General features: G+C 47.0%; 1 protein-coding gene and 1 long non-coding RNA gene across 3 annotated transcripts in view; one reads left to right on the top strand and one right to left on the bottom strand.

Annotated features, from left to right (window-relative positions):
- The window catches only part of TMEM201 (transmembrane protein 201), a 34,682-nt gene extending 15,965 nt beyond the window's left edge, over positions 1-18,717 (top strand). Inside the window, exons 4-11 of one of the 2 annotated variants that reach the window (XM_081955508.1) lie at positions 569-745; positions 1,332-1,720; positions 3,650-3,853; positions 12,234-12,451; positions 13,273-13,344; positions 13,664-13,927; positions 15,448-15,567; positions 16,257-18,717. In XM_081955508.1, the coding sequence (XP_081811634.1) occupies positions 569-745; positions 1,332-1,720; positions 3,650-3,853; positions 12,234-12,451; positions 13,273-13,344; positions 13,664-13,927; positions 15,448-15,567; positions 16,257-16,354 (1,542 nt within the window). In that variant the 3' untranslated portion in view covers positions 16,355-18,717. The remainder of the gene's footprint in view (positions 1-568; positions 746-1,331; positions 1,721-3,649; positions 3,854-12,233; positions 12,452-13,272; positions 13,345-13,663; positions 13,928-15,447; positions 15,568-16,256) is intronic. The other variant, XM_081955509.1, reaches the window with a different exon arrangement.
- On the bottom strand, positions 4,808-8,258 carry LOC309393381. The gene is made up of 2 exons (XR_014175580.1): positions 4,960-8,258; positions 4,808-4,889 (listed from the first exon to the last, which is right to left on the bottom strand). It is a non-coding gene; the product is annotated as an uncharacterized lncRNA (long non-coding RNA).
- Positions 18,718-26,768: the final 8,051 nt, after the last annotated feature.

Here is a 26,768-nt window from a genome sequence, read left to right as displayed (position 1 = left end):
GGCATCTTTCGGAAACCTGACAACCTATCTGTTCTGACCCAGCTCCCCAAACACAACAAACCCTCTGAAGTGAACTTAAAGATTCCTTTATTAGGCGCCGGCAGCCCTGGCAAAAAGTTTCTCTCTCACGGCAGGCTAACAAGTCCGTCTGGCCGGAAGATGAATAGTTGTCTGCCACATCTATTCATCTCCGCCCCTGCCTTTTATCCTCAGAGCTAGGGTGGGCCTTCACTAGCAGCGATGGCTCTTCTGTCCCAAGGACCGGCCCATAGATTTCCACTCCTCTCTTTGTTGTTCCTTTGTTGTTATTCCTTGCTGTTCCTCCTCTTCCTCATCAGTCACCTCCAGACCTGGGGGCTGTGGACACTCCACCTGAGGGCTGACGGACGGCCCAGGCTCCGCCTCCGTCTCACTCTCACTCTCCCCCCCTTCTCTCTCTCCATTCCCTCGATTCTGACCCTGTCTCCCACGCCTCTTCGACCTCCGATTCAGCTGCTGGAGGGCCCGGCGGCCGACAGGACACTACACGTATCAAATTTTTAATTCTGATTTCTCTCTTTTGGGGCAGGGCAAATACGACGAAGAAATCGAAGTATATAAACACCACTTGGAGCAGACCTATAAACTCTGCCGGCCCTGCCAAGCCGCCGTCGAATATTATATCAAGTATCAAAACCGCCAGCTTCGAGCTCTCCTCCTCCGGCACCATTTCAACAACCGGAAAAGCGACAAGACTTACATGCAGGTAGGAAGAGGTGACCTCCCATCTCGGCGCCGTCTTCCAGGACCGCAAAGCACCCGTCCCCCTTGATTTGGTGCAGAGAAAAGGTTGAACCCCTTTTTTTAGAGTGGGAGGGAGAAAGAGAGAAAGAGGGAGGGAGGTGTGGTGGCCTAGAGGTAGAGCTCTCTCCTGATAATCAGGAGGCTGTAAGTTTGATCCTAGGTAGAGACAGAGTTTTGTCTCTCTGGGCACAATGAGAATATATCTGCTGAACAAAACTCCTCATTGGCAACAAGAAGGGCATCTGGCCATAAAAACACTCATCTTCATTCAGTTGCCCAGAGTCCACCCCACAAGGGATGATGGGGTCATTAAATGATGATGATGATGATGAGAGGGAGGTCCTTTCTTCTGTCCAGTTCTCTTTAAACGTTTCCCAGAAATTGGTCACGCCAAGATGGAACATAGACTCCTAGGGCTGAAAGGGACCTCAGATGTCTTCTAGTCCAGCCCCTGCTCAAGGCAGGAGACATCCTGGTCAAATGGTTGTTTTATTTCTGAAAATGTACACCAGAACTGTGTTGTCTGAAGTTTCATTTTTCCCTCGTAGAGCTTTTACGCTTCGGCTTCCGCGAGCAATACCACCCCACTGCGAGTGATCCTGCTGAGAATTCTAGCCTTCCTCAGTTGCGCCACTCTTGTGGTGATGGCGCTCTTCGGGTCAGGAGACCTGCTTTTCTCGGGTTCTGCAACATCGCCGCTTCCGCCAAGCCCAGGTCTGTCAAGGAACAAGACCGGGACACCCCCGCCGGTGATCCTGCCCCGTAACGGCTCCCTCCTGGAATCGATGGACTGGCAGGAGGCGATCCAGTCTCTCTCAGCGCGAGCCATGGAGATGCTGGAAACCGCCTGGATCTACGGGAAGAACCATCAAACAGCCGTGGTCGTCCTGGGGCTGTTCACTTGCATCCTGGCTATGTTGCTGGCAGGACGGATCAGGTACGATGGGGGCGGTCTGCGTGAAGGACTTTGGGAGACGGAGGAAGCCAAGGGCCCGCAATTGCGATGCAAACTCTCGATCACCCTCCTTGTTGTAGGGGCGCTTATATCTCCCAGGGCAGGGGTCTGGGAGACAAAGGTCCTAACTGGAAGCCCAATCCTCCCACCCCGTTCAATTCTGGAGCCGACCAGAAGTCCGGTTCCCCTACCATAGAGTCTCCTCCTAGCGCAGCGTCCTTTTTCCTCTATCTGTCCTAACCGAAAGCCCTATCAATTGTGGAGCCGACCGGAAGTCCGATTCCCTCACCATAGAGTCTCCTCCTAGCATGGCATCCTTTTTCCTCTACCTAACCGAAAGCCCTATCAATTGTGGGGCCGCCCGGAAGTCTGGTTCCCTCACCATAGAGTCTCCTCCTAGCGCAGCGTCCTTTTTCCTCTACCTGTCCTAACCGAAAGCCCTATCCACTGGAGCCGACCGGCGTTTCCCAAGCAGAATTGCAGCACGCGGCAAAACCCTTGAACCTTAGACGCTCGTGTAGATATGCGAAAAATTGAGCCGCGGAGAAGGTTAAATTTACAACGCTTCCAGCCAATGAGCGGTCAACACAGGCAGTCTTTTCTTTGGAAAGGTATAATCTGGAGACGACAGCATGCAAGGGATGAGGAGAAAAGAAAGGGGGTGGGTGGGAGGAAAACAGTTGTTCATTAAAGCTCTACAGCAGGGTGTCAAACTGGATTTCATCAAGGGCCTGTAGTTCTCGTCCATGGGCCAGCGGGGAGACAAGACGGAGGCCTCCTGCAGCACCCCACCGGCCAAAACAGGGTGTGCAGGTCAGATCTAAGCACCCCAGGGTTCCAAGTGACACCCCCAATGAAGGAAGACTCCGAGGCTTGAGTTTCCTCAAAGTTCCATTTCATTAGAGATGTCCTATTGGCACATCTGGGAAAACCCGAATCTGAAAGCTTCCAGGTTTTCCCCACCCAAGTGAAAGTCCAAGACCCCTGCCCAGCACCCACAAGTCCGTCCCATGGCCCAATCAGGCGCTGTCCAAAACTGGAGATGCCTCCCAGTCACCTCATCGTAGCTGCAGGGCAATATGTCCTTGACTCTCTGAGAAAGGAATGTTATTTTGACTATATATGTCCCATACTCCATATAATCCCCCTCCCATTTCCCCACAGTAGAAAATGTGGCAGGCCTGAAGTCCCAAATTTAAAAGATGACTTCCTATCCTGACACCAGGACCTTGAGTTTGGTACCCCTGATCTAGAGGTTTGGAAGGGGGATTAGCCGAAGGTAAAACGGTAGAATTCTTCCATTTTGGGGGTTCTTCTTGGAATGCATCAGTCGTAAATGCGAGGACTGGCTGCAAATAATTTTTTCAGTGCCGTCCTAACTCCGAACAGTTGTTAAGCAGATTGTTGTCAATCGAGGATTAACTCCGCCTGTCCTCAACACCCACACAGACACAGTGTTGTGGCCCGCCTTAAAGCTGGCAACAGATTCGGACAGTGAGGAGGTTGGAGAGGAACATGGGCCAGTCCTGGAGTCTGGGGAAGGCTCTGATGAGGGCTCTGTGTTGGAGGCAGAGAGAGGGCCAGAGCCGTCTGACAGTTATCAGCTGCCTTCGGAGTCGGAGATCAGTGGGGCAGAAGAGCAGCTGGAGCCTGTTCCCAGTGTGCAGATGCACAGAGCTGCCAGACGAAAGGAACAGCTAAGGAACAAGGGGTCGACTTGGGAGCAAGGCCACAGGTGGACGATGAATGGCCCCTCCCAGGGGAAATAAAAGGGGTTTTTGTCGGGACAAGGAGTCTGCTTCAGGCTCTCGGGAAGCCTCGCTCAGAACACACACACACACACACACCTGTGCAAGGGTGTCTTCCTTCAGGTTATCCCGAAAACTGAACCCGCTCTTTTCTGCCTTCCAGACTCCGACGTATCGACGCCTTCGCTGCTTTCCTGTGGCTGCTGCTGATGGGCTTCCACTTGGTAGAGAGGTATCTGCAGGTGGACATCCCCAGCTGGGTGGAGACCGCCAAGTTCAGTACCACCTCCCTGTGCTGCTTGGTGGGATTCGCAGCCGCCGTGGCCACACGGAAGCCCGGGGATCAGTGGAAACCTCGGCCCCGAAGGTCAGAGCCTCGGCAGTGACTTTGGCGGGCGGGTGGAGTGGGGGGGGTTGAAGTGCCTGAAACGCCTTCAAATTTCTCCCCGCGGCTTCATCTTCGCTCTTCCCATCTCCGCTTTTTTTCCTCCTCCCTCCTCCTCTTCCTCACTTCCTCTTAGGCAGCTACCAGTGGGGAGGGGGGGGGCATCTTCGTTGAGCCATATCCGGGCCGGCTTGTTTTCACTTCCACGGGGGGGGGGGGGGGGGGAGAGAAACGGATGGTTGAAGATCCGTTTGAAGATCCCATTTCAGTCTTGAGAGCCAGGTTGATTTTTGACCAGGGTAGCTGCGGTGTCTCGCTTAAAGCAAAAAAGAAATGACGTAGAGAAAGCAAGTCGAAGGCAATTTAATCCCTTAAGGCTGTGATGGCGGAGTTATGGCATGGGTGCCAGAGAGGGGCACGAGGAGCCTTCTCTATGGGCACGCATGCCATTTACCAGCTGCTTTTCCGGTTTCTGGTGCATGCATACAGGCCGGCCAGCTGATGTTCGGGTTTCTGGCACTCCGGCATGCGCGAACATCCAGGTGCACCTGTATGCATGCACTGGAAACCCGAAGACCAGGTGCCGCTCGCCTGCATACCGGCCAACTGGTCTTCCAAGTTTCCGCAGTTCCAGAAATGTGTTTTCCGGTTTGGCCACTCGGTGCCGAAAACGTTCCCCATCCCTGCCTTAAGGGAAGCGATGAATGAATAAAAACAAACAACGGGTAGAGGAATCTATGAACATCCCAGAAATTCGGGCAAAAAAAAGCTTATTATTATTTTAACGGACTTGGAGGCTTCGGAGTTAAAAGTGGATTGGACCTGGTTTGAATTGACACTCTTTTGCATGTTCTAAAGATGGGGTACGTTTACGTTTGCACGGGGTCGTTGGGGTTGGCTTTGGTTTGAAGAATGCGGTGTTTTTTCTTTTTCGTGTTTTATTTTTTCCCACTTCTTAAATTGACACGTGGCCTTTGGGCACTTCGCTTGGATAAGGGCTTCTACCAAGGGAAGACAGCTTGCAAAAAAGCCCAGGCATAATTGGTCTTCTCCCCTCTTTTTCTGACCTCCCTAACTTCTGGGAAGACCTGGTGTTTTTTGCAAAAAAAATAAGAAAATATAACAAAATCCATTTTTTTGTTAACCTGACTCACCTTGGCTTGTTTTTAAAGAAGCGAGGACGTATTTTTTAATCCTTGTTTGTGTGTTCGTGCATTTTAATACCTTTAATATCTTTTTCATCTCTTCAAGAGTTTTGCAATTCTCCGCCGCCTTTTTCCCAGGGTTGGACTACAGCTCCCATCAATTGCCCACACAGGAGTGCAGTGGTCGATAGGAATTGTAGTGCAACTTCCCGGGACTGGAGGCTTTTTTTCTCTCTTCTTTGTGGTTTTTTGTTTTTTTTTCCCCAATCCTTCCTCCAATGTTGATTTTTAATCTTTTGCTTTGGTTTAAAGAGGAAAACAAAACCGTCCTTGCGAAGAAGATAGGCGAAACAAATCTTGGGAATCGCGGATGTAGGATTATTTATTCTCTGATATTATAACCCACTTATATTTAACTGGAGCAGATATCTTTATACTTAGTTTAATAAGCTTTGATTTCTTAACGTGACAAATTCTGAGCGGGTCCCACCAGCAAAATGGAGTTTTATTTCCTCCGCTCGGACCTGGGACATAAAAATAATACTAATAAAAGGAGGAGATTCGTAGCTCAGGGTTGACATGAAGAGTCATTATTTCCCTCTGGGCTTGCTTGTTTACTTCCAGATGTTTCATTATCCAAACTCCCCTCGCAACTGATGGCGTTACCTACTTTGGGCAATGAAACGTCTGCAAGAAAACAGCTCAGAGAGCTGGACCCCTTATAAAAATGTGAATTTCTGGCTCTTTTCCCATTCCTGAATAACTTAACTTGAAAAAGGGTCAAACCCTGCTATGATGATTACTTGGGCTCGGAGTCTTAGATGTGAGCATCTAAATTAAATTTCCCTTCTTGGAGCTGAGCTGAAGACGAAGAAATAATGAAATAACCATCTTTGCAGGTTTTCTTTCTATTTTCCTTGCGCATCTTCGCCCAACCGTTTTATTTCACCCTGTAGTGGGCAGCGGGAACAGCCTAGTCGAGACTTTATTAATAAATAAATAATAATAAATCATAAATTTAATTTGTTAGCCGCTCCCTCTCCACAAGGGACTCGGGGCGGCGTACAATAAAAGCACATACATATATACATATAAACATACACATACACGCATACACATATACGGAGGAGGTAACAGTCATTAAATACATACAGTAATAGTATGTATTTAATATTTATTACAATAATAGTAATAAAATAGCAATTAAAATACCCCAAATTAAAAATTACGAATTTAAAGAAAAAGGCTGTCAGGAGGAATAGGATGAAACTACGGTTGAGCCAGGCCAGATAATTGAAAAAGGTGGGTCTTGAGCTTTACACGGAAGGAGCGGAGATCGGAGGTAATCCTGATGTCAAGGGGGAGGTCATTCCAAAGGGCTGGGCCCATCACAGAGAAGGCCCTGCTCCTGGGTGTCGCCCCCCGACACTGTTTAGTGGATGGCACCCGGAGAAGTCCCTCTCTGTGCGAGCGGATTGGTCGTAGGGATGTATGGGGCAGGATGCGATCCCGCAGGTAACTAGGTCCTGTGCCATGGAGCGCATGGCATTGTACATCACATATAACACAACGAAATTGGTTTTCGCCTCGCTGCTGCAATCCACGACAAAAAATACAAACAATATAAATAGCATAAAGCATAATCCCTGTGCAAGAAATTAGGGGGGGGGGGGAGCAAAGAAAAACAAAAAACTAGTCATACGTTTCCGCATGGAGTGATTGTGTGGTTGTGTTTAAGAGCCTTGACAGCCCGAGGATAGAAACTATTTTTAAACCGATTTGAAACCAGCTCAGCAATGGAACTAAAGCTGATCGGATTTTCCTTTCCATCCCCCCCGATTTTCAACGGGATCGTTTCCGTCTTAGGGCAATATGAGTTGATTGTCCAAGATCCTAATTATTATTATTTTGTCTTGGCCAACTGGGTTAAAGACCTGTGAAGCTTTAGGAAATGTTTCGGGCGTCGCGATGATGATTGAACTATGCTTATTTAACTTTTAATATTTTATCCTTGTGCCGGATTTTGTTAACACTAATTGTTGAAAATAAAAAGCGCTTTGACCATACTGCTTTTCCAATTGACTTTTTTTTTTTTTTTTTTTGACTTGCTCTCATCGTGACGGTGGATAACGTTTGCTCCGATAAACTCCCCGTTCCCTCTTCGGTAACTGAAAGTAAAGGGGGGGGGGGGGAAGACTTTCTAAAGCGATCCCCAAAGGGGCATTTCACCCCCTTCTCAAGTTGATAGTAGTCATGGAAACGCTTTAGGGGTTGACATCAGGCTCCCCTCACTTCCTGACTTTCTAAGGTGATCCCCAAAGGCTCAGTGGCTAAGACGCTGAGCTCGTAGATCAGAGAGATCGGCGGTTCGAATCCCTAGCGCCGCGTAACGGAGTGAGCTCCCGTTAACTTGTCCCCGCTTCGCCCAACCTAGCACGTAAAAATGCAAGTAGAAAAATAGGGACCCCCTTTGGTGGGAAGGTCACAGCGTTCCTTGCGCCTTTGGGAGTTGAGTCATGCCGGCCACATGACCACGGAGACGTCTTCGGACAGCGCTGGCTCTTCGGCTTTGAAACGGAGATGAGCAGCGCCCCCTAGAGTCAGGAACGACTTCTGTGGGCAAAGGGTATATAGATTGAGCACCTTCTCTGGAGCTGAAGGATTGTGGTTGATCAGTAAATGAGGGCAGTGCAGTTAAACACAGCATAGAAATTTTTACACACCCCCATTCTTGGTTTACAGGTTTAGCTAAATTTACCTTTCGGTATCTCTTGCTTTTAATGGTTTTATGTCAGGCTTCAGAAGACTTTGGTCAATTCCCACCAGGGCTGTGAGGAATCTCTGCTTTTCCTGGAACTCTTGGACTCCGGTCTCCATCATCCCTGATCATCGATGGTGTTTGGAGTCCAGAAGCCCTCTAGGTCTTTCCAGGATGGCTCAACTAGGACTGGTTTTTCTCCGCAAACAAAAATTGCAAAATTTTGGGTGCGTCGGTACAAAACTGTGTTGGCCCCAGCCAAAGAACATAAAATAACAGGGACCCTGGAGGTCTTCTAGTCTGACCCCCTGCTCAAGCAGGATAGCCTATATACCATTTCATATAAATAGCTATCCAGTCTCTTCTTAAAGACTTCCAGTGTTGGAGAATTCACAACTTCTGGAGGCAACTTCTGTTCCACTGATTAATTGTCACCGTTAGGAAATTTCTCCTTAGTTCTAGGTTGCTTCTCTCCTTGATTAGTTTCCACCCATTGCTTCTTGTCCTGCCTTCAAGTGCTTTGGAAAATAGCTTGACTCCCTCTTCTTTGGGGCAGCCCCTGAGATATTGGAAGACTGCTATCATGTCTCCCCTAGTCCTTCTCTTCATTAAACTAGACCTACCCAGTTCCTGCAACTGTTCTTCATATGTTTTAGCCTCCAGTCCCCTAATCCTCTTTGTTGCTCTTCTTTGCACTCTTTCTAGAGTCTCCACATCTTTTCTACATCGTGGCGACCAAAACTGAATGCAGTCATATTCCAAGTGTGGCCTTACTAAGGCCTTGTAAAGTACTATTAATACTTGATGCGAAATTCAATCAAGAGATTTGGAGATGTGTAAAGTTTTCAAGGGACAGGGACGTGGTGGCTCAGTGGCTAAGACGCTGAGCTTGTCGATCAGAACAGTCGGCGGTTCGAATCCCTAGCGCCACATAACGGCGTGAGCTCCCGTGACTTGTCCCAGCTTCTGCCAACCTAGCCGTTCGAAAGCACATAAAAAATGCAAGTAGAAAAATAGGAACCACCTTTGGTGGGAAGGGAACAGCGTTCCGTGCGCCTTCGGCATCGAGTCATGCCGGCCACATGACCACGGAGACGTCTTCGGAGAGCGCTGGCTCTTTGGCTTTGAAACGGAGATGAGCACCGCCCCCTAGAGTCGGGAACGGCTAGCACAGATGTGCGAGGGGAATCTTTACTTTTTAAAGTTTTCAAAATGAGTCAGATCCTTTTGGCGTCATCTTTTGTGGCATCTTCAGCCCACCAGACCTGAACTCCGAACAATAGCTTTTTCAGCTGAAAACTAAAATCATGCCCCCAGTCCTCATGGCTTCTTGCGCCTGCTTCAAAGGAGGAGAAGGCGGCTAAGCAGAACCACGGGGTGCAAATCAGGAAATTGTCTTTTGGCTCGGACATCTGTAGCGATCCTCAAATCCTCCAGATTATGATTGTCCCAAAGGTGCTTTTTTCCCCAGGACTTGTAGTTTTTCTTTGAAGACGTTTCGCTTCTCCTCCAAGAAGCTTCTTCAGCTCTGACTGGATGGTGGGCAAGGGAAGGATGGATACTCCTTGCCGACGGCTGGTCAAACTCCAAGATCTCCCACCCCGTTGCTTCCTCCTTAAGATGGTTCATAGAGGGTGCCAGCCTGCTCCTTCCTTTCTCAGCCTCTTCTGCCTTCCTCTTCCTCCCGCGTGCCACCCAGCAAGCTTCAATTGATGCCCCACATCAGCCGCCTCTGTCCAGGGATTGGCTGGTACCCGAGCCGCCGTGGCAACTCCCCCCTCCCCTTGCTCGCGGGAGCTGTGAACCGCCCCCTCCCCAAACACCGGCTGGGCTTAGCCAATGGCAGGGAGCCATGTAAATGTGCCCAGCCCTCAGACCAATGGGTAGTGCCCGGATGGAGAGACAAAGCCATTCGTGCGAGAGCCGGCAAAGGGGATTTTGTCTAGTTTATTTCGTTTTTTAATTCCTTGAAGGAGATGCTGGATGCAGATTAAAGCCTGTTTCTTTGTCTCGGAGGGGAGGAGGGGTTATCTCTGCGTGTTGTTTTTGTCTGGCGTGTTTTTCTTCCCATTGTGTTCAGGCACCTTCTTAAACCAACCCCCCCATTCCCCCTTTTTTTAAAAAAAATGCTTCCCATCCACTGGAGCATCATTTAAACCAAATCTCTCGGCGTCTTATTTAAAATACAGGCGGAAAAAAGCACCTTTATTTTTGCAAAGCTTTTTTTTTTTTACAAAATGGCACAGGTTCGACACAACCTTTTGTGAGTTTTTCTTCTCTTCCTTTCTCTCTTTCCTTCCCTCTCACCGTCTCTTTCTCTCTCTCCCTTTCTCTCCCTCCCTTTCTTCCCTTTCTTTTTCTTTCTTTCCCTTTCTCTCTTCCTCCCTCTTTCTCTCTCTCCCTCTCTCCTCCCTTTTCTTTCTTTCTCTTTCTCAATCTCTTTACCTTTCTTTCCCTCCCTTTCTTTCTCTCCCTCTCTTCCTCTCTATCCTTTTTCTCTTTTTCTCTTTCTTTCTCCCTACCTTTCTTTCTCTCGTTCTCCCTCTCCTTGCCTTTCTCTTTCTCTCTTTTTCTCTTTCTCTTTCTTTCCTTTTCTCTTTCTCTCTCTCTCTCCTTTCTTTCTCTTTTTCTTTCTTTTTCAATCTTTCTTTTCTATTTCCCTACCTTTCTTTTCTCTCTCCCTCTTTCTCTATATCCTTCCCTTTCTCTTTCTCAATCTCTCTCTCTTCCACCCTTCCTTTCTCCCTCCCTTTTTTCTCTTTCTCCTTTCTCATTCTCTCTCTTTTTCTCAATCTTTCTTTCCCTTTCCCTTTCCCTACCTTTTTTTCTCTCTTTCCCTCTGTCTATATCCTTCCCTTTCTCTTTTCCTTTCTCTTAATTTATCTTTCTCTCTCCCTCCCTATTTTCCCTTTTTCTCTCTCTCTCTTTCTTTCTCTTTCTCAATCTTTCCTTCTTCTTTTTTCCCCTTTCTCTTTCCCTCCCTCTCTCTTCCAAACCCCTTCCCCAATTCACATTGCCATTTCAGCCACACCTTTGTCTGTCTTTTGTTCTTACACTCATGCGATACTCTTATCGGAGAAACATCAGCTGTTTTCTTTTTTCTTTTCCTATTCCCAAACAAGGCATGTGGTATTTGGACAAGAACAAAAAATGCACACATTTCTATTCCTGCTTTTTGAATAAGATCCGTATCGATTAGCCAAAAAAGGGTCGTTTTCAAATTCAAATTCTCTGGCACTAACTCCGATAAATGCTCTGGTATATTTTTCTCACCGCGGATGGATGAACTGCCTGGAAATTCATACCTCTTTGTGGGAAGGAAACTGAACGTTTCCTCGCAGGCAGAAGGCATAAATCAAATAATTCAGCTAATTGTAATTCGGTGCTTGTAAGATTTGGGCAGAATGTAGCTGGTTCTCGATGCTTTAGATCCTTTTTCTCGATTTTAAAATCCGTGGACTTCAATTCCCAGAATTCCCTCAGCCACTGAGGAATCCTGGGAGTTGAAGTCCAGACACCTTAAAATTGTTCGGTTGAGAAATGCACCTCTAAAACAAAATGCATCTCCTACTCCATCGTTTCAGGATTCTACAGAACCTTACAGAAAGAGGAAGACTAATTTGCAATTGTATTTATTTATTTATCAAATTTTCAAGAGGGACTCGGTGGCTAAGATGCTCAGCTTGTCGATCAGAAAGGTCGGCAGTTCGACGGTTCGAATCCCTAGCGCTGCGTAACGGAGTGAGCTCCGGTTACTTGTCCCAGATTCTGCCAACCTAGCAGCTCAAAAGCACGTAAAAAATGCGAGTAGAAAAATAGGAGCCACCTTTGGTGGGAAGGGAACAGCGTTCCGTGCGCCTTCGGACGTTGAGTCATGCCGGCCACGTGACCACGGAGACGTCATCGGGCAGCGCTGGTTCTTCGGCTTTGAAACGGAGATGAGCACCGCCCCCTAGAGTCGGGAATGAGTAGCACATATGTGCAAGGGGAACCTTTACCTTTAAGGGGATTCCCCCAACTTCCCAATTTCTGTCGGCAAAGGGTATATAGCCCCCTTATACAACACACACACACCCGTCTCAGAAAAAATGATGCCGGGAGGCATATAGCACTGAATTAAAACAACAAAATTATTTTTAAAAACGTTGTCGTTATTAAAATGTAAGCAGAACCACAAGCTACAAGAGCGAATGACTGTTACGGAGATTGTATAAATAAAAGAGAGATAGTAAAAGAGAGACGAGGGCTTCCGGAACGCCATAAAACCCCTTGGAGCAGAAACCCTCTGCGAAGTCCCCCGTTTGCTGGAAACAAGCTTGATTTTGGTTTATTGAGCAAAGGTGGGAAAGGGGAAAAGATCGATAGCTTTTTGTGCAAGGTATGGGGGGGGCGCACGATTGCAAGCCCCCGTCCCCCCCCCTTGCGACGTTGTGTATGTGTGCGTGTGTCTCCTTGGCAGGTTTTCTTCAGGAGACCAAGTGGCCGTCTTCCCCAGCAGTGCCAAGTTCAGCTTCGCCTACCCCTCTCCTCCCCTCCCTTTCATCCCCAGTCCTCCCAGTATCCTCCAGTTGAACCAGCGGCTTTTCTGCTCCCCACGTCGGACGTCCTCTTCTTCTCTCCCCGGACGGCTGAATCGGGCTCTTTCGCTCGGCACAATTCCTTCCCTGGCCAGGACCGGTAAGCTTGTTTTCTTTCCTTACTTTGGCTGGTATAGTTTTGTTGTTGGTGATGGTGGCTTTTCCAAGTTTCTAGTCCTTTGTGTGTTTGGCCTCGCTGAAGACAGAACAGCCGGCTTTCCTGCTTTTTTAATCCGATATTTACTTCACTAGTGTAAAGTTGGTTAAATAGTCGAGTGAGTTCAGCGTTATCTTAAGCTCCCCCCGCAACCCACGACAAAGATGGGAAACTAAAAATTAACTACAGGTATAGTCCTCAAGTTAAGACCACAATCATCATCTTCTTTTAATGACGCCATCATCCCTTGCGGGGTGGAGTCCGAATGGAGCAGAGTGTTTAATGGCCGGATGCCCTTCCTGTCACCAGGGCGGAGTTTGGTTCAGCAGATACCTTCTCATTGTGCCCAGAGAGAGAAATATCAGCCTCTACCCAGGATTGAACATGCAGCCTTCTGATTGTGAGGCAAGAGCTCCACCCCCAGGCCACTGCACCACTCCCCTCTCTAAGCAGTTTACAGAGTCAGCCTCTTGCCCCCAACAATCCGGGTCTTCATTTGACCCACCGCGGAAGGACGGAAGGCTGAGTCAACCTGGAGCCTCGTAACATTCGAACTGCAAAATTGCAGGCAGCCGGCAGTCAGCAGAAGGAGCCTGCAGTACCGCACTCTAACCACTGCGCCACCTCTTTGGATTCCGCCATCTTGATCGTCCCCTCTCCTTGTGTCTTTTTTGCCCCCTTTGTGCATACAATAACTTTGCCGCAGTTACCCTACCCCTACAGCCCATCCCGATTAAAAATTGTCTTTTGTTTCCTGCGTTGAGATTCGGGCTACCTGTTCAGCGGAAGTCGGCCGCCCTCGCAGGCCTCCTGCCCCAAGGACTGGGCAGCATCAGGTGAGCGGAAGGCGTGGGTCCCCCTCCCTTCTTCCACCTCCCCCGTTTGGATGGGCTTCCCTTTTTTCCCCTCTTGCCACACCTGATGGAGGCCAGGAAGGTCTGCCCTCCACCAGCCAAAATGGAGCCACCCCCCTTTGGTGTGGGGTGATGACCAAGAACACAGCTGGATTTGGGGGGGGGCTTCTCCCCTGCTCCCCCCTCCCTCTGAAACTCCTGAGCCCACAAATTTGTCAAAATATTGAATATCCATTTTGCGCGGAATCGGGATGGGGCTGATTCTAACCTCGTTTTTCTCGGCTTCCTTCCGACCTTCTAGAATATTTCTCAGTCCTTTCCGGAAGCTGCATGCCCTCGCCGGCACCCTCGATAGCCGGCTCCATGGCCTCCAGTTCCAGTTCCTTGCGTTTCCGCCGGCCTCTGATCAGCCCTGCTCGGCTGAACCTGAAGGGGCAGCAGTTACGACTCTTCCGGGGACAAAGCGAACACTATGGGGAAGATTTCGCCTCTTCGGAAAACAGCCTGTTCGCTCCGGAGCGGTCCGTCTTTCCAAAAACGCACTTCGGAGAGCATGGTCCACCAGGTAGACACGGGAAGAGCCAGATGTAGATACCGGACAGTCTCCAAGGGCAGTCCCGTGGGTCTGGCAAAGCTGTAGTTGTTGTGGGAGCTGGCAACAGATACGGACAGTGAGGAGGTTGGGGAGGAAGATGGGCCAGTCCTGGAGTCTGGGGAAGGCTCTGAGGAGGGCTCTATGTCGGAAGCAGAGAGGGGGCCAGGGCCATATGCCAGTTATCAGCTGCCTTCAGAGTCAAACATCAGTGAGGCAGAAGAGCAGCTGGAGCCTGTTCCCAGTGTGCGCATGCGCAGAGCTGCCAGACGAAGGGAGCAGCTAAAGAACAAGGGTCGACTTGGGAGGAAGGCCACAGGTGGGCGATGAATGGCCCCTCCCAGAGGAAATAAAAGAGGAGCGAAAGGGGAGTGGAGTTTGCAGGAGGCCATTGGTTGGTGACTCTCGGAGACTCCGAGTGGTGCAAGTGGTTCCTGTAGGCTGCAATTTTTTTTCCCCTCTGGAAATCCCTTCCTACTCCCACACCGTTCCAAGGGTCCTCATCCCAAATTGTGTAGCTAAAATTCCACTTCTCAATTTCGACTCTTCAGAACTGAAGACGTTTCCTGGATGAGAAGCGAAACTTCTTCGAAAGGAAAAAAAAAAAAAGCAAGAAAGTCCAGTGGCCTCCTAAAAAAGCACCTCTGGGACAACCCTGATCTGGGTGACCGAGAATCTCTACAGACTTTCTGTCTCCTGATTGAGCAGGGGTCAGACTAGAAGTCCTCCAAGGTCCCTTCCAACTCTGTCATTCTGTAAGGCGCAGGTGCATTTATTGGCCGTACTGGTTAGCGCTTGGAGCAGTCGCATTTCAAACACATCTCGTCTTTTGGAGGGCGCTCAAAATCAATTGACACCCCCCCCCCCCCCGAACCAGATTTGGGTAAAATTATGGATGGATAACTTGGTTTGAAGGGTGGCTCAGTGGCTAAGACACTGTATAATTATTTTATATTATGGATTTCTTGTTTTTTCTTTTTTCTGTTGTGTTTAATAAAAACTATTTTTTTTAAAAAAAAGATACTGAGCTTGTCGATCAGGAAAGTCAGCAGTTTGGCAGTTCGAATCCCTAGCGCTGTGTAACGGAGTGAGCTCCCGTTACTTATCCCAGCTTCTGCCAACGTAGCAGTTCGAAAGCACTTTAAAAAATGCAAGTAGAAAAATAGGCGCCACCTTTGGTGGGAGGGAGCAGCGTTCCGTGCGCCTTCAGCGTTGAGTCATGCCGGCCACATGACCACGGAGAGGTCTCTGGACAGCGCTGGCTCTTTGGCTTTGAAACGGAGATGAGCAGCGCCCCCTAGTGTCGGGAACGAGTAGCATGTGCGAGAGGAACCTTTATCTTTACTGTATAATTATCAAATATTCAGCAAATCTTAATCCAAGGACCTCTTCTAGCCTTCATTTAAATTCTGGTTTACTTATTCCAAGATATTCATCAGCTTTCTATAAAAGTTTTGGCCCATGGACACTTCAGCTTGTGACTTTCCCCACAGATGTGACCGCGGCCAGCAGCGTCTCCACCGAGGATTCAGGGAAAAAGGCGGAGGGTTCGTCCCACTCATCCAATTGTGTTGTTGACACCACAACAAAAGAAGAACCTTCGGGCTGGAAGGGTGAGTTGATCGTTATCTTAAGCTCCGCCCTTTTCCCCCTCCCGCCCCACGGCAAAGATGGCAAATCAGAAATTAGAATACAGGTATAGTCCTCAACTTAAGACCACAATCATCATCTTCTTTTAATGACCCTCCCCCCCAAATCCCTTGCGGGGTGGAGTCCGAGCAACTGAACGGAGCCAGCATTGTTTCTTACTGGCCAGATGCCCTTCCTGTCACCGATGCGGAGTTTTATTCAGCAGATATCTTCTCCTGCTTGAGTAGGGGGGGGGGTCAGACTAGAAGACCTCCAGGGTCCCTTTCAACTCTGTTATTCTGTTCTGATTGTCCATCGTTTGTCAGAAACGAAATAGGCTCTCCTGCTTGAGCAGGGGGGTCAGACTAGATGACCTACAAGGTCCCTGATTGAGAACAATCCACCCATGGAACAGAAGTTGCCTTCGGAAGTTGTGGGGGCTTGATCCCTGGAGGCTTTCAAGAAGAGACGGGACTGCCATCTGTCAGAAATGGTGTAGGGTCTCCTGCTTGGGCGGGGGGTGGGTGGGAGGGTTGGACTAGATGACCTCCAAGGTCCCTTCCAGCTCTGTTATTCTGTAAGGAGAGACAGCATTTCCTAAAACGTTGCTTTTTGAAAACCTAAAAGGGTAACTCGAACGCTTTTCCTCTCTCGCGGTTCCCTTCTTTCTTAGGCTGCTTTGGGAAGTTACTTCTCCGAGGTCTCCTGGCCGTCAGCCTGACGGTCAATGCCATCTTCACCTCGGCTTACCTCTACCAAACGTTGCGATGAGCCTCAGCCCCCACTCCACCCCACCCCACCCCCCAAAAAGATCTCCCTTCATCCTGGAGATCGCGAGCTTACAGAAAAGAGACTCGGACATCACAAGGACCTTCTCCGTCGCATGGCCGCGTCCCGCACAGGCAGCGGGATCCAGTCTGTTTCTCCTGATCGCTGTGGCTACCCTGATGTTTCTTGTTTGCTTCTCCATCATCTCAGAATAGCCTGGGTGGATCCAGAAGCGCTCTTGACTTTTTTTTTGTTGCCCTGGTTTTCCCCAATTTGTACAGAATGTGGGATGAAGAGATGGAGTTTGGAAGTGCGCGGCGGTTGCGTTCTGCCCTTCAGCCACAAACCTCGAATGGTGGTTAAATGCTGGCTCACGGAGAGAACTTAAGAACTTTGGGAAGAGTCCTTCTCTCCATCCTCTTTGGTCTTCCAAGGCCCGGCCTCTCTTTTCCTAATCTCTCTGTGGCCGAGGGGGGCAAAAAAAAACAACAGTCCCTTTGTGTTGCTGACTTCCAGGATCCGGTCAGTTTCACTACTTTTCAGGATCCGGTCAGTTTCACTGCTTTTTAAGTCAAATGTATGTGGGACGTTTGGAGAAAGTCTCTGTTACTTGTGTCTATGTTTGTTCTTAATTTATTAATTTTCAAGGCCAGGAAGACAGTTTTTGAGAAGTTTCATGCAGGGCAAAATGCGTCGGTGAGCTGCATCGAAGACATCTTTATTAGCCTCGAGAAGAAACCCTGTGCAAATTAAAGTGAATTTTTTGTTCTTTTTTTCCCCATGCTTAAATGGCCCCTAATGACATCCTGCTTTTTCCCCAAACCAGAAACCTGTTCCTTCAATTGGGCTTTTGACTCTCTTTTGCATTTGGATGGGTTTTTTTTACTTCAGCTGCGGGAGAAAATCCCCTGCATGTAGAAAACTAGCAGATCAGGGAGAAAGATGAAACCAGGTGGCTTTTTTTCCTTTCCTTTTCCAGCCAGAGAAGCTGGTGGGTGTGCTAGAAATTTAGAAAATTTAAACTCGGCTCCGGAAGTAACTTCCTGCATTAAACACCCAAGTTTCAACTTTCCTTGTTTGGCTCACGCTGGCTGGCTAAAATGATAAGAATGCTTCTTCTGCCTTAGCCGGCTGTGCAACATGGGTTATTAGAAGGCTGGTTTTGCTTGTTTTTTTAAGGGCATGACAAAAAGAGACCTCTTCAAAGCTGCTTTTTTCCCCCCTGCCTCTTTAGCAACCAAGGAATTCTAATTTATTCATTTTTTTAGCCAAGATTAAGACCCAACTACTTTATCCATCGATGATCCTGGCTTGGAAAGCGGGACGTTTAATGTCTTATTGCCAAAGGGCTCAGGGACGGTGCAGGATAGCCAGTTTAACTTTCTCAGAGCTGTCCCTCTGGTTGAAAAAGTTTCCAATTTTTCCCAATCCTGGGTCTCTTCCCCCCTCACAGCAACCCAGCTGCCATGAAACTTCTCAAAAGTATTTTTTTTTTTCCAGAAATTTCAAATGTCGTGTTAAAAGAGGCTTTTTTTGAAACGACCTTATCCGTCTCGTTTAATTTTACTTCATAGGGCAAATTTGTCCAAAGGGGGGTTCTCGCCATATGCGGGTTGCAAGAAAGCAGCTTAAAAAGAAAATCAGCAAAATATGCACAGCGACGACACGATAGCTTAAAAAAAGAGGCGTGCATTTTTGGTGCTAGGAAACAGTGTGTTAAAAAGTCACACTGGTGTTCCTTTGATCACAGTGTTAAAGTGTGTCTTAAGGGTTACCCCTTTTCAAACTTTTTTTCTTAAACTTTAGGTGGGTAAGGGGGGGGGGGAATCACACACACACACACACACACGGTTTTTTAAATGTATATTTCATGTCCGTATGGTTTTACCCATGTCCGTCTCTGGTTTTTTTTCCTTTCCTCCTGGGGAATAAGGTCTTAACGTTTGGCAACGGAAAAGTTTATTTTTCAAATCCAGGAGTTTGTTTTCCAGTTCACCGTATTTCTGTAGAAGCAGTCCCGCTCCCCCCCTAGATCTTTGCATCTTTTGTTACGCACAACTGCCGTGGTAACTCCCTGAGGACTAGCTACTTGCTGAATGCACAAGAACGATCGAATATACACTGTGTCCTGCGAGGCTTGAATTTCACCACAAATGGGAAGAAACGACGGGATCTTTTATTTCATTTTATACTTAAGGAGGCCGGAGACGAATCCGCCTTTCGGGGGGTGTTTCAGATTTCGTGTCGAAGGAGAGGGCGTTGTCCCCTCTGTTACGTTTCCCCTCTTGAGATGTTTTATGTTCTGCATTTGAAAGGTTATTTTTCTTTATAAAATGGTTAAGAATAAAGGTGACATTGCATCTTGAGTTTCAAGTCTGTTTTGGGCCCCCAGCAGCAGTAGATTCGGACAGTGAGGAGGTTGGGGAGGAAGATGGGCCAGTCCTGGAGTCTGGGGAAGGCTCTGTGTCGGAGGCAGAGATGGGACCAGAGCCGAATGCCAGTTATCAGCTGCCTTCAGAGTCGGAGATCAGTGGGGCAGAAGAACAGCTGGAGCCTGTACTCTGCATGCACAGAGTTGCCAGACAAAGGGCAGCTAAGGAACAAGGGGCAACTTGGGAGTAAGGCCACAGGTGGACGGTGAATGGCCCCTCCCAGAGGGAATAAAAGAGGAGCGACAGGGGAGTGGAGTTTGCAGGAGGCCATTCATTCATTCCTGCATTCTTGCAAAGTATTGCGGCGGAGTCTGAATGATATTGGCCTGGCCACTCTCCAAGCCTGATAACGGTCGGTAGTTGTGAACTATCTTGAAAGACTGCGGGAGAGGAAAGACTTGGCTGGAGAGAAATTCACTGTAAATTAAATAAAAGGTTTTTATCGGGACGGGGACTCGGCTTCGCGCTGCTGGGGAAGCCCAGGTCTTGTTCTTGTATCATAGAGGGAAGCGAGGTTTAGAAAGCAAATTGTTTGCTAAACAGAATTGACCTTTTGCAAGCTGGTGCCCCCTACCAAACCCAACATGTGGGATGAAATGTAGCACCCACCCCAGGGGAGGTGTCGCCAAGGGGAAAGAGCCCAAATAAAATCTGCATTTTTATCCCAGTGCAAACCTGACCCAAAATTTACATGAAAGAGTATCTTAAGACTGTCCCTTTAAGAATTCCCAGGTCCTTATTTCTGTATAAAAGTAGAGGGAAGTTTTAAACTTTCAAAGTTGCTTCGGCCCTGATGTACAAAATCACACTTGGGAAAAAATTTTTTTAATCCAGATAAGATCCAATTTACGACCACAATCGAGCTCCAAAATGTAGCTTGCAAAGTGAGAAATTGGTTAAGGGAGTTTTGTTTGCCCCGTGTTACGACTTTTCTTACCGCGTTCGTTAAGTGAATCACTGCGGTTGTTAAATTAGTCACCCGGGAATCTGGCTTCCCCATTGACTTCGCTTGTCAGGCGGTCGCAAAAGTGGATCGCATGACCCCGTGGCACCGTGACCGTCGTAAATATGAATCCATTGCCAAGCACCTGAATTTTGATCACATAACCATGGGGATGCTACAACGGTCATAAGTGTGAAAAATGGTCATAAGTCACTCCTCAGTGCCGTTGTAACTTTGAACGGTCACTAAATGAACTATTGTAAAGCGAGGACTATATTAAACATTGAAAAAGGAATTGAAGATAATGCCTTAGGGAGGTTCCCTCTGGTGGATAGAGTGTGCCATTGCAGCCCACAAAGAAAAGCAACATATTTGTGTTTTGTGTTCCATTTAATTTAAAATTGTGTTTCCCAAACAATATTGCAAAGCAATAACGACGAGGTCTGTTACCAGTAACAACTGGTCTTTTGTGGGCAATATTAAGTATTTTTTTCTGGGCGTATCTCCCTCTAAAGACACCGTTTTGACATTAAATTCAATTTTAAAAACTTTTTCTGGGGGAAGGATATGACCAAAGGTATCCACAAGAGGGCAGGCTTTCTGACCACAGATTTTGAAGATGCAATTTTAAATTTGTGATCTTTAATCCTTGTAAATGTAAAGTTTCCCCTCGCACATGTGCTAGTCGTTCCCGACTCTAGGGGGCGGTGCTCATCTCAGTTTCAAAGCCGAAGAGCCAGCGCTGTCCGGAGACGTCTCCGTGGTCATGTGGCTGGCATGACTCAACGCCGAAGGCGCACGGAACGCTGTTCCCTTCCCACCAAAGTGGTCCCTATTTTTCTACTTGCATTTTTTACATGCTTTCGAACTGCTAGGTTGGCAGAAGCTGGGACAAGTCACGGGAACTCACTCAGTTACGTGGCGTGTGGGATTCGAACTGCCAATTGACAAGCTCAGGCCCTTGTAATCCTTGTTTTGGATTGTGGGTTATTTTTAACCAACTTTCCCCTCCCCTTAAAATTACTAAACTTAAGAAATTCGGGATGCCCCTGTAATCTAAAGATAATATAATACAGATGGATAGGTGTTTTTAATGCGTTCCCATCATAAAATTGAGTCTTTTTAAAAAAGCAAGAAAAGTCTCCAATGGATTGCCCATCCCATAACCTTTCCTGGAAGTTTAATGGAGGTTAGGAGACCACGAAGGAGTAGCGTTTAAGAGTTATCAGGCAGTTAAACAAATTGCAAAGTATCTTGGTCAAAATGCATCCAGTTAAAAGAGTATCAAAAGTTGAGCAAATCAAGGTAACTTGGAACAGAAGTGACCAAGATTGGCAGCGGCTGGTGTGAGATCAGGGTGCTTTATTCTGAATTATTGGAAATACTGGTGGAGCCGAAGGAGAGGCTCCGCAATGCAACATGCAAAGGAAATTATTCCAATCTTGGGGGAAAGCAGGGTCGTCTTCTGCTTGGATGGGGTTGGACTAGATGACCTACAAGGTCCCTTCCAACTCTGTTAATCTGTTAAAACACGCCAGGCAGAGCTTTGTAAAGTTACACACATAAAGAGAGTCCCAGGCTGGCATTTCTCTTCCTTTCCAAAAAAAAACGGTCACAGTTTTGGAGACGAATTGTAAACAAAGAGTAGGCCCAGAAGAGGAACAGAGCAGTAAAGAGGAGATGGAATATAGAAGCCAGGAAGAACAACAACAGAGAATAACGGAAGGAATTGGATCTGGCCCGGGATATTGGAGGGGGGGGGGAGAAAAAGTCCTTTATTTTACTCATCCAGTTTATATTATAGGGCATCTCACCAAGGCTCGAGACAATCATAAATATTGAAAATATTAAAAACAGCATATGCAGCTCTAAAAACCCCTAGCCATGAATAGCGGAAGGAAAAGTCAAATTGCAATCCACGGGGAGGGAAGAATAGAATAGAATGGAATTAGAATAGAATAGAATAGAAAATATGGAATGAAATGGAATGAAGAATAGAATAAAATAGAAAATAGAATAGAAAATATGGAATGAAGAATAGAGTAGAATAGAAAATAGAATGTAGGATAGGATAAAATAGAATATAGAAAATAGAATGTAGGATAGGATAGAATAGAATATAGAGAATAGAATAGAAAATATGGAATGCAATGGAATGAAGAATAGAATAGAAAATAGGATAGAATATAGAAAATAGAATAGAATAGAAAATATGGAATGAAGAATAGAATAGAATAGAAAATATGGAATGCAATGGAATGAAGAATAGAATAGAAAATAGAATGTAGGATGGGATAGAATAGAATATAGAGAATAGAATAGAATAGAAAATATGGAATGCAATGGAATGAAGAATAGAATAGAAAATAGAATAGAATAGAATAGAATATAGAAAATAGAATATAATAGAAAATATGGAATGCAATGGAATGAAGAATAGAATAGAAAATAGAATTAAATAGAATAGGAATAGAATTCGAATATATATATAATATCCCACCTACCCCCCTCTCAAAAGGGTGGCTACAGTTTGTTACATCGCTCCGGAGAGTTACATTCTCCCGCTGACCCGTCTCTGAACCGGGGAGGTCAGCTCCGGGGCGCAGAAGCGCACCAGGCTGCCGAGGAGCTGGGCGCACAGCTTGCTCACCCGCGATCGCCCCCTCCCCCCAAAAGAGGAGCCCAGGAAATCGCCCCCAAAGCTGGATCCCCTTCAATCCTCCGGGGGCTCCCCGCGCCCTTGCCCGGCCGGGTCCTCCGACCCCCCGAAAACCAGAGGAGGGCAAGGAGGGGCGTGCGCGCTGCCTCTCCAAACGCGCGCTTTGGAGAGGCTCTCCAAGCGCTGCGCCCCGGAGCTGGCCGGCTCGGGCCAGGGGGAACGGCCCGGGGAGGATGCCCTGGAGGAGGCTGCGAGCGGCCCGAAGCCCCCTTACTCCTACGTGGCCCTGATCGCCATGGCCATCGAAGCCAGCCCGGGCGGCCGCCTACCGTTGCGCGCCATCTACCAGTACATCGCCGGCCGTTTTCCCTACTACCGGCTGGGCCAGCGCAGTTGGCAGAACAGCGTGCGCCACAACCTGAGCCTCCACGAGTGCTTCGTCAAGCTGCCCCGCCCGGGCGCCCCGCGCAAGGGCTGCGACTGGACGCTGGACCCGGCTTGCCGAGGCATGTTCGAGCCGGGCAAGTACCTGCGGCGGAGGCGCGCCCGCAGATCCAAACCGAATTCCCCGCCGCCTCGCGTGGAGACGCCCGTCCAGCCATCCTGCTGCCCGGATAGATGCCTCTGGGTGCCCCCGGCGGCGGGGCAGCCCCCCTCGCATCCGATCGCCCACCGCCCGCCGGGGATCGTCCCCTTAGGCGTCTACGAGCCCTCTCCCCGCCTGTGGATCCCCGGCGGGGTAACTCCCCCGCAGCCGCTGCTTCTCCAGCCCTCTGCTCCCCTCCCGGCTTTCTCCGACCTTCCCATTCTCCCTTATTGGAGCTGGCACGAGTCGACCTATTCCCTGATGGAGCTGAAATGAGAACATCCTGCAAAAGAAAAAGGAAAAAAAAAAGCTGGAGGAAGAAAGACAGACCAAATCTGGAGGTTGACAGTCTCAAGTTTCTAGTTCTGGGTGAGGACGGTCCCCCGCCAGCTTCTGATTTTCCATGTTCTTTTCAAGGGTGCCTCTTTCTCCACGCCTCTCAAAGCAAAGGTGTTTCCATCAATCTTCTCTTCTTGAGATCCAGGTGGCCAACTTATGGACAACAGCAGCTCTGCTCCGATGCGCTCTTAAGTCACAGCTTTGTCATGCGGGACGGAAGCAACTAGGTGGCGCAAGGGCACGAATTCCAAACTTCGGTTTTTCTGCAAAGGCAGATTCTGTGTTTTTTTTTTTAAATAAAAAATAAACAACCCACCAGAGAAAGAGAGAGAGAGAGATCTCTCTTGAGTTGGCTCTTGACAGTGGCAGTCAAGTTGGTAAAACTATAACTCCCAATATGTCATGGTGTTAGTTACTTTACGTTCCTGGTGCTGCCCTGATTGTAGATCAGGAGTACTGATGGGGGTGGGTGGGTGTCTGCAGATGGAGACCCCCTGAAGTATCCTGTTTGAAAGGAGGCCAACGCAGCCAATTGTTTGCAAGACACACACACAAAAAAATAAAATAAAATGCCACTTGGTTTTCGAATGAGGAAACTCCACCGCGTAGGAAGTTAAAACAATGTTTTTACCACTCCTTGTGAGATATTTTTTGTGTGTGTGAATGTTGCTTTTAAGTTGGGGAAGTCCTTGTTTTTTTATTATTATTTTAATAGAGAAGCATTTGAATCATTTATACTAGGAAAAGGTCACTGACCTCGTCCCCGGGGTTTTTTTTTCTTTTTCCAAAAGTGCAAAGAATTTCGGCTGCAGTTTGGCAAAATTATTTTCTGCAGGATGATCACAACTCAGCAAATGCCCCTTTTTTTAAAAAAAATCCATTTGAAAAATATCTAGAGCTGGGGGGAACAATGTAATTCCTTTCCTTTTGAAACAAAATCCAGAGAAATTGGGAAGAGTATCCCAGCCACGAAAAGCCAAACCGAAGAAAATGGGCTGTACCTCGTTTCCATTAATTATTCCATTAAAGCAGTTTCCATTAATTATTTTCTTTTAAAGATATTTCGATGCCTTGCACAGAAATAGAGCGATATTTGTAATTCCCCCCTCCCCCCAATATGTAGGAGCCAGGAGGGCATAAACCTTTAACACACACAAACACACACAATTTAAACATTTTTCTGCAAAACATATCCGCCAATGGTATTTAGAAAAAGGAAGTTGAAAACACCAAATTCCTTGTCCGAAAAGTTAGTAATCCTGGTTCAAAGAATTTGCCAGGTGAGATTACTGTGGTTGATTGATTGCCCAATGTTTACCCTTGCAATATTTTGATTTTCTCCTTCCAGGTTGGTGAATGCGTAAATGGCACCGTTTTTGCTCTCTTTTTTTGTCAAGTTTGTTTGTGGGATAAACACAGTTTAGCAGTTCGCGCTCTGTAGAAGGTTTTGACAGTTGTAATATGAGAAGTGGGGGGAAAAAAACAAATTTTTTCAGATCTGGGAAACTGAAAATCTGGGTAGGGGAAAAGGCCGGGGTTTTTTTTTTGTTTTTTTTTTAAAGAGAAGCTAATTTTTCCGGCTTCTGAATAAAGATCAAAGATTTTTTAAAAAATAAGAATAAAAACGAAAACTTTCCCGAATAAAGTTTCACGCCATCTTCTATAAACACGGCTAATTTTTATAGCTCCTTTCTTTAAATTTACAGGACTGTGGAGTGATTTCTAGTCAATTCGCAAATCACAGGATGAAAAAAAAAAGTGATGCATTTGGCATTTGTTATATCCAATTGTTATTGCAATATTTTTAACACTGCAAGGGCAGCCTGGAACATTTTTAAGTTGTAGTGGAAGAATATATTTTTTTATTCCATCTATAGAGTTGAAAACATAACCTGTTATTCAGTTCCTTCCTTGTGAGTTAAAATTATGCTTCAAATGTTATTGCTGTTGGTGAAAAACACGTTTTTTTAAAAAACAAATTAAAGTTTTGATTGTGTTAAAGTCTCTGAAGCCCGTTTGATTCCTTTTTACTTACTTAGGATAAATTTCTAGTATCTTTATTTGTAGATTTGTATTTTTAATAAAAGGGACATGGTGGCTCAGTGGCTAAGACGCTGAGCTTGTCGATCGGCGGTTCAAATCCCTAGCGCTACATAACGGAGTGAGCTCCCGTGACTTGTCCCAGCTTCTGCCAACCTAGCCGTTCGAAAGCACGTAAAAAATGCAAGTAGAAAAATAGGAACCACCTTTGGTGGGAAGGAAACAGCGTTCCGTGCGCCTTCGAGCATTGAGTCATGCCGCCACATGACCACGGAGACGTCTTCGGACAGCGCTGGCTCTTCGGCTTTGAAACGGAGTTGAGCACCGCCCCCTAGAGTAAGGAACACAGAGCACATATGTGCGAGGGGAACTTTTACCTTTACCTATTTTTAATAGAGAATAATTTTAACCTCTTGTCTCTTATTATTTTGCCTTCCATCATCACCAACCAATAACGTGCATGTATTAAAAAGTTAAAAACAATTTTTACTAATGCTTTTGGGGTTTTCTCCTCCCTTTGAGCATTTTTTTTTCTCACCAGCAAGCATGAGATTTGAGATACCTGTTTGCGGTTCTTTCAAACAGCGCAAACAAACAGCATTTACCGCTAAATACCAGTTTCACTTTTGTCTTCCTGAGCAATTTCTAGAGAGAGATATGGGGGAGTTTGAATGCATTTTTTCATGTTTGCTCTGTGGCCTCCACCAGGGAGCGATGTTGGACGGTTTAAATGGGAGGGGGGGCTTAATGGGGCCATCCTATTGGGGGATTAGGGGAAAGGTAGTACTTCTGGCAGTGACAGATGCGAGAAAGGTTAAAATGTTCCTCATTCACGAATAGGGCTTGACTGACAGCTAAACTGATATAAAGGAGATCTTTTTACCAACGGAACTCCCTGCTGCTGGATTTATATTATTCTCTCTTTTATTTTTAAGAAAGAGCCTTACATTATAACACGAGTCTCCTTTTTACACTTCCAGTTCTCAAATCTGCCCATTCCACAAAGTGAATTCCAACGATCCAAAGTGGACCCGTTACATCTCAAGCTGCCTCCTCTCTTCGTTGCCTTCCATGGGCTTTCGATCCTGAGGACTAGGAACTTGAGAGCAGGTGCTTTTGGTAAAATGAGATTTTCAGGATACCAAAATGGCTGGTGGGGATGGCAGTGTGCCAAAAAAAAAAGAAAGAAAGAAAGAGAGCTTTATAGTATTGTGATTTAAAAAAAAAATTTCACATTCAGAATGAAGCCCGTAAATTGCCTAAAAATGACATTTCTGTACTGGTTGCTGGTGGATTTCCCCTTGAGTGTTTTAAAATTTCCCGACATTGAGACCCATTTTTTTTCTCCTGGAGAAGCTGCGGTCATCTTAAAGTGTGTGGGGTAAAAACAGAGACTATTTTGGTGATGTTTTTCTCTC

The sequence above is a fragment of the Natrix helvetica genome (assembly GCF_964273705.1).
Source record: "Natrix helvetica genome assembly, chromosome: 5".
Lineage (NCBI taxonomy): Eukaryota > Metazoa > Chordata > Lepidosauria > Squamata > Natricidae > Natrix > Natrix helvetica.
Note: the sequence above shows the minus strand (reverse complement) of the source record. Positions and strands in the feature narration are given on the sequence as shown.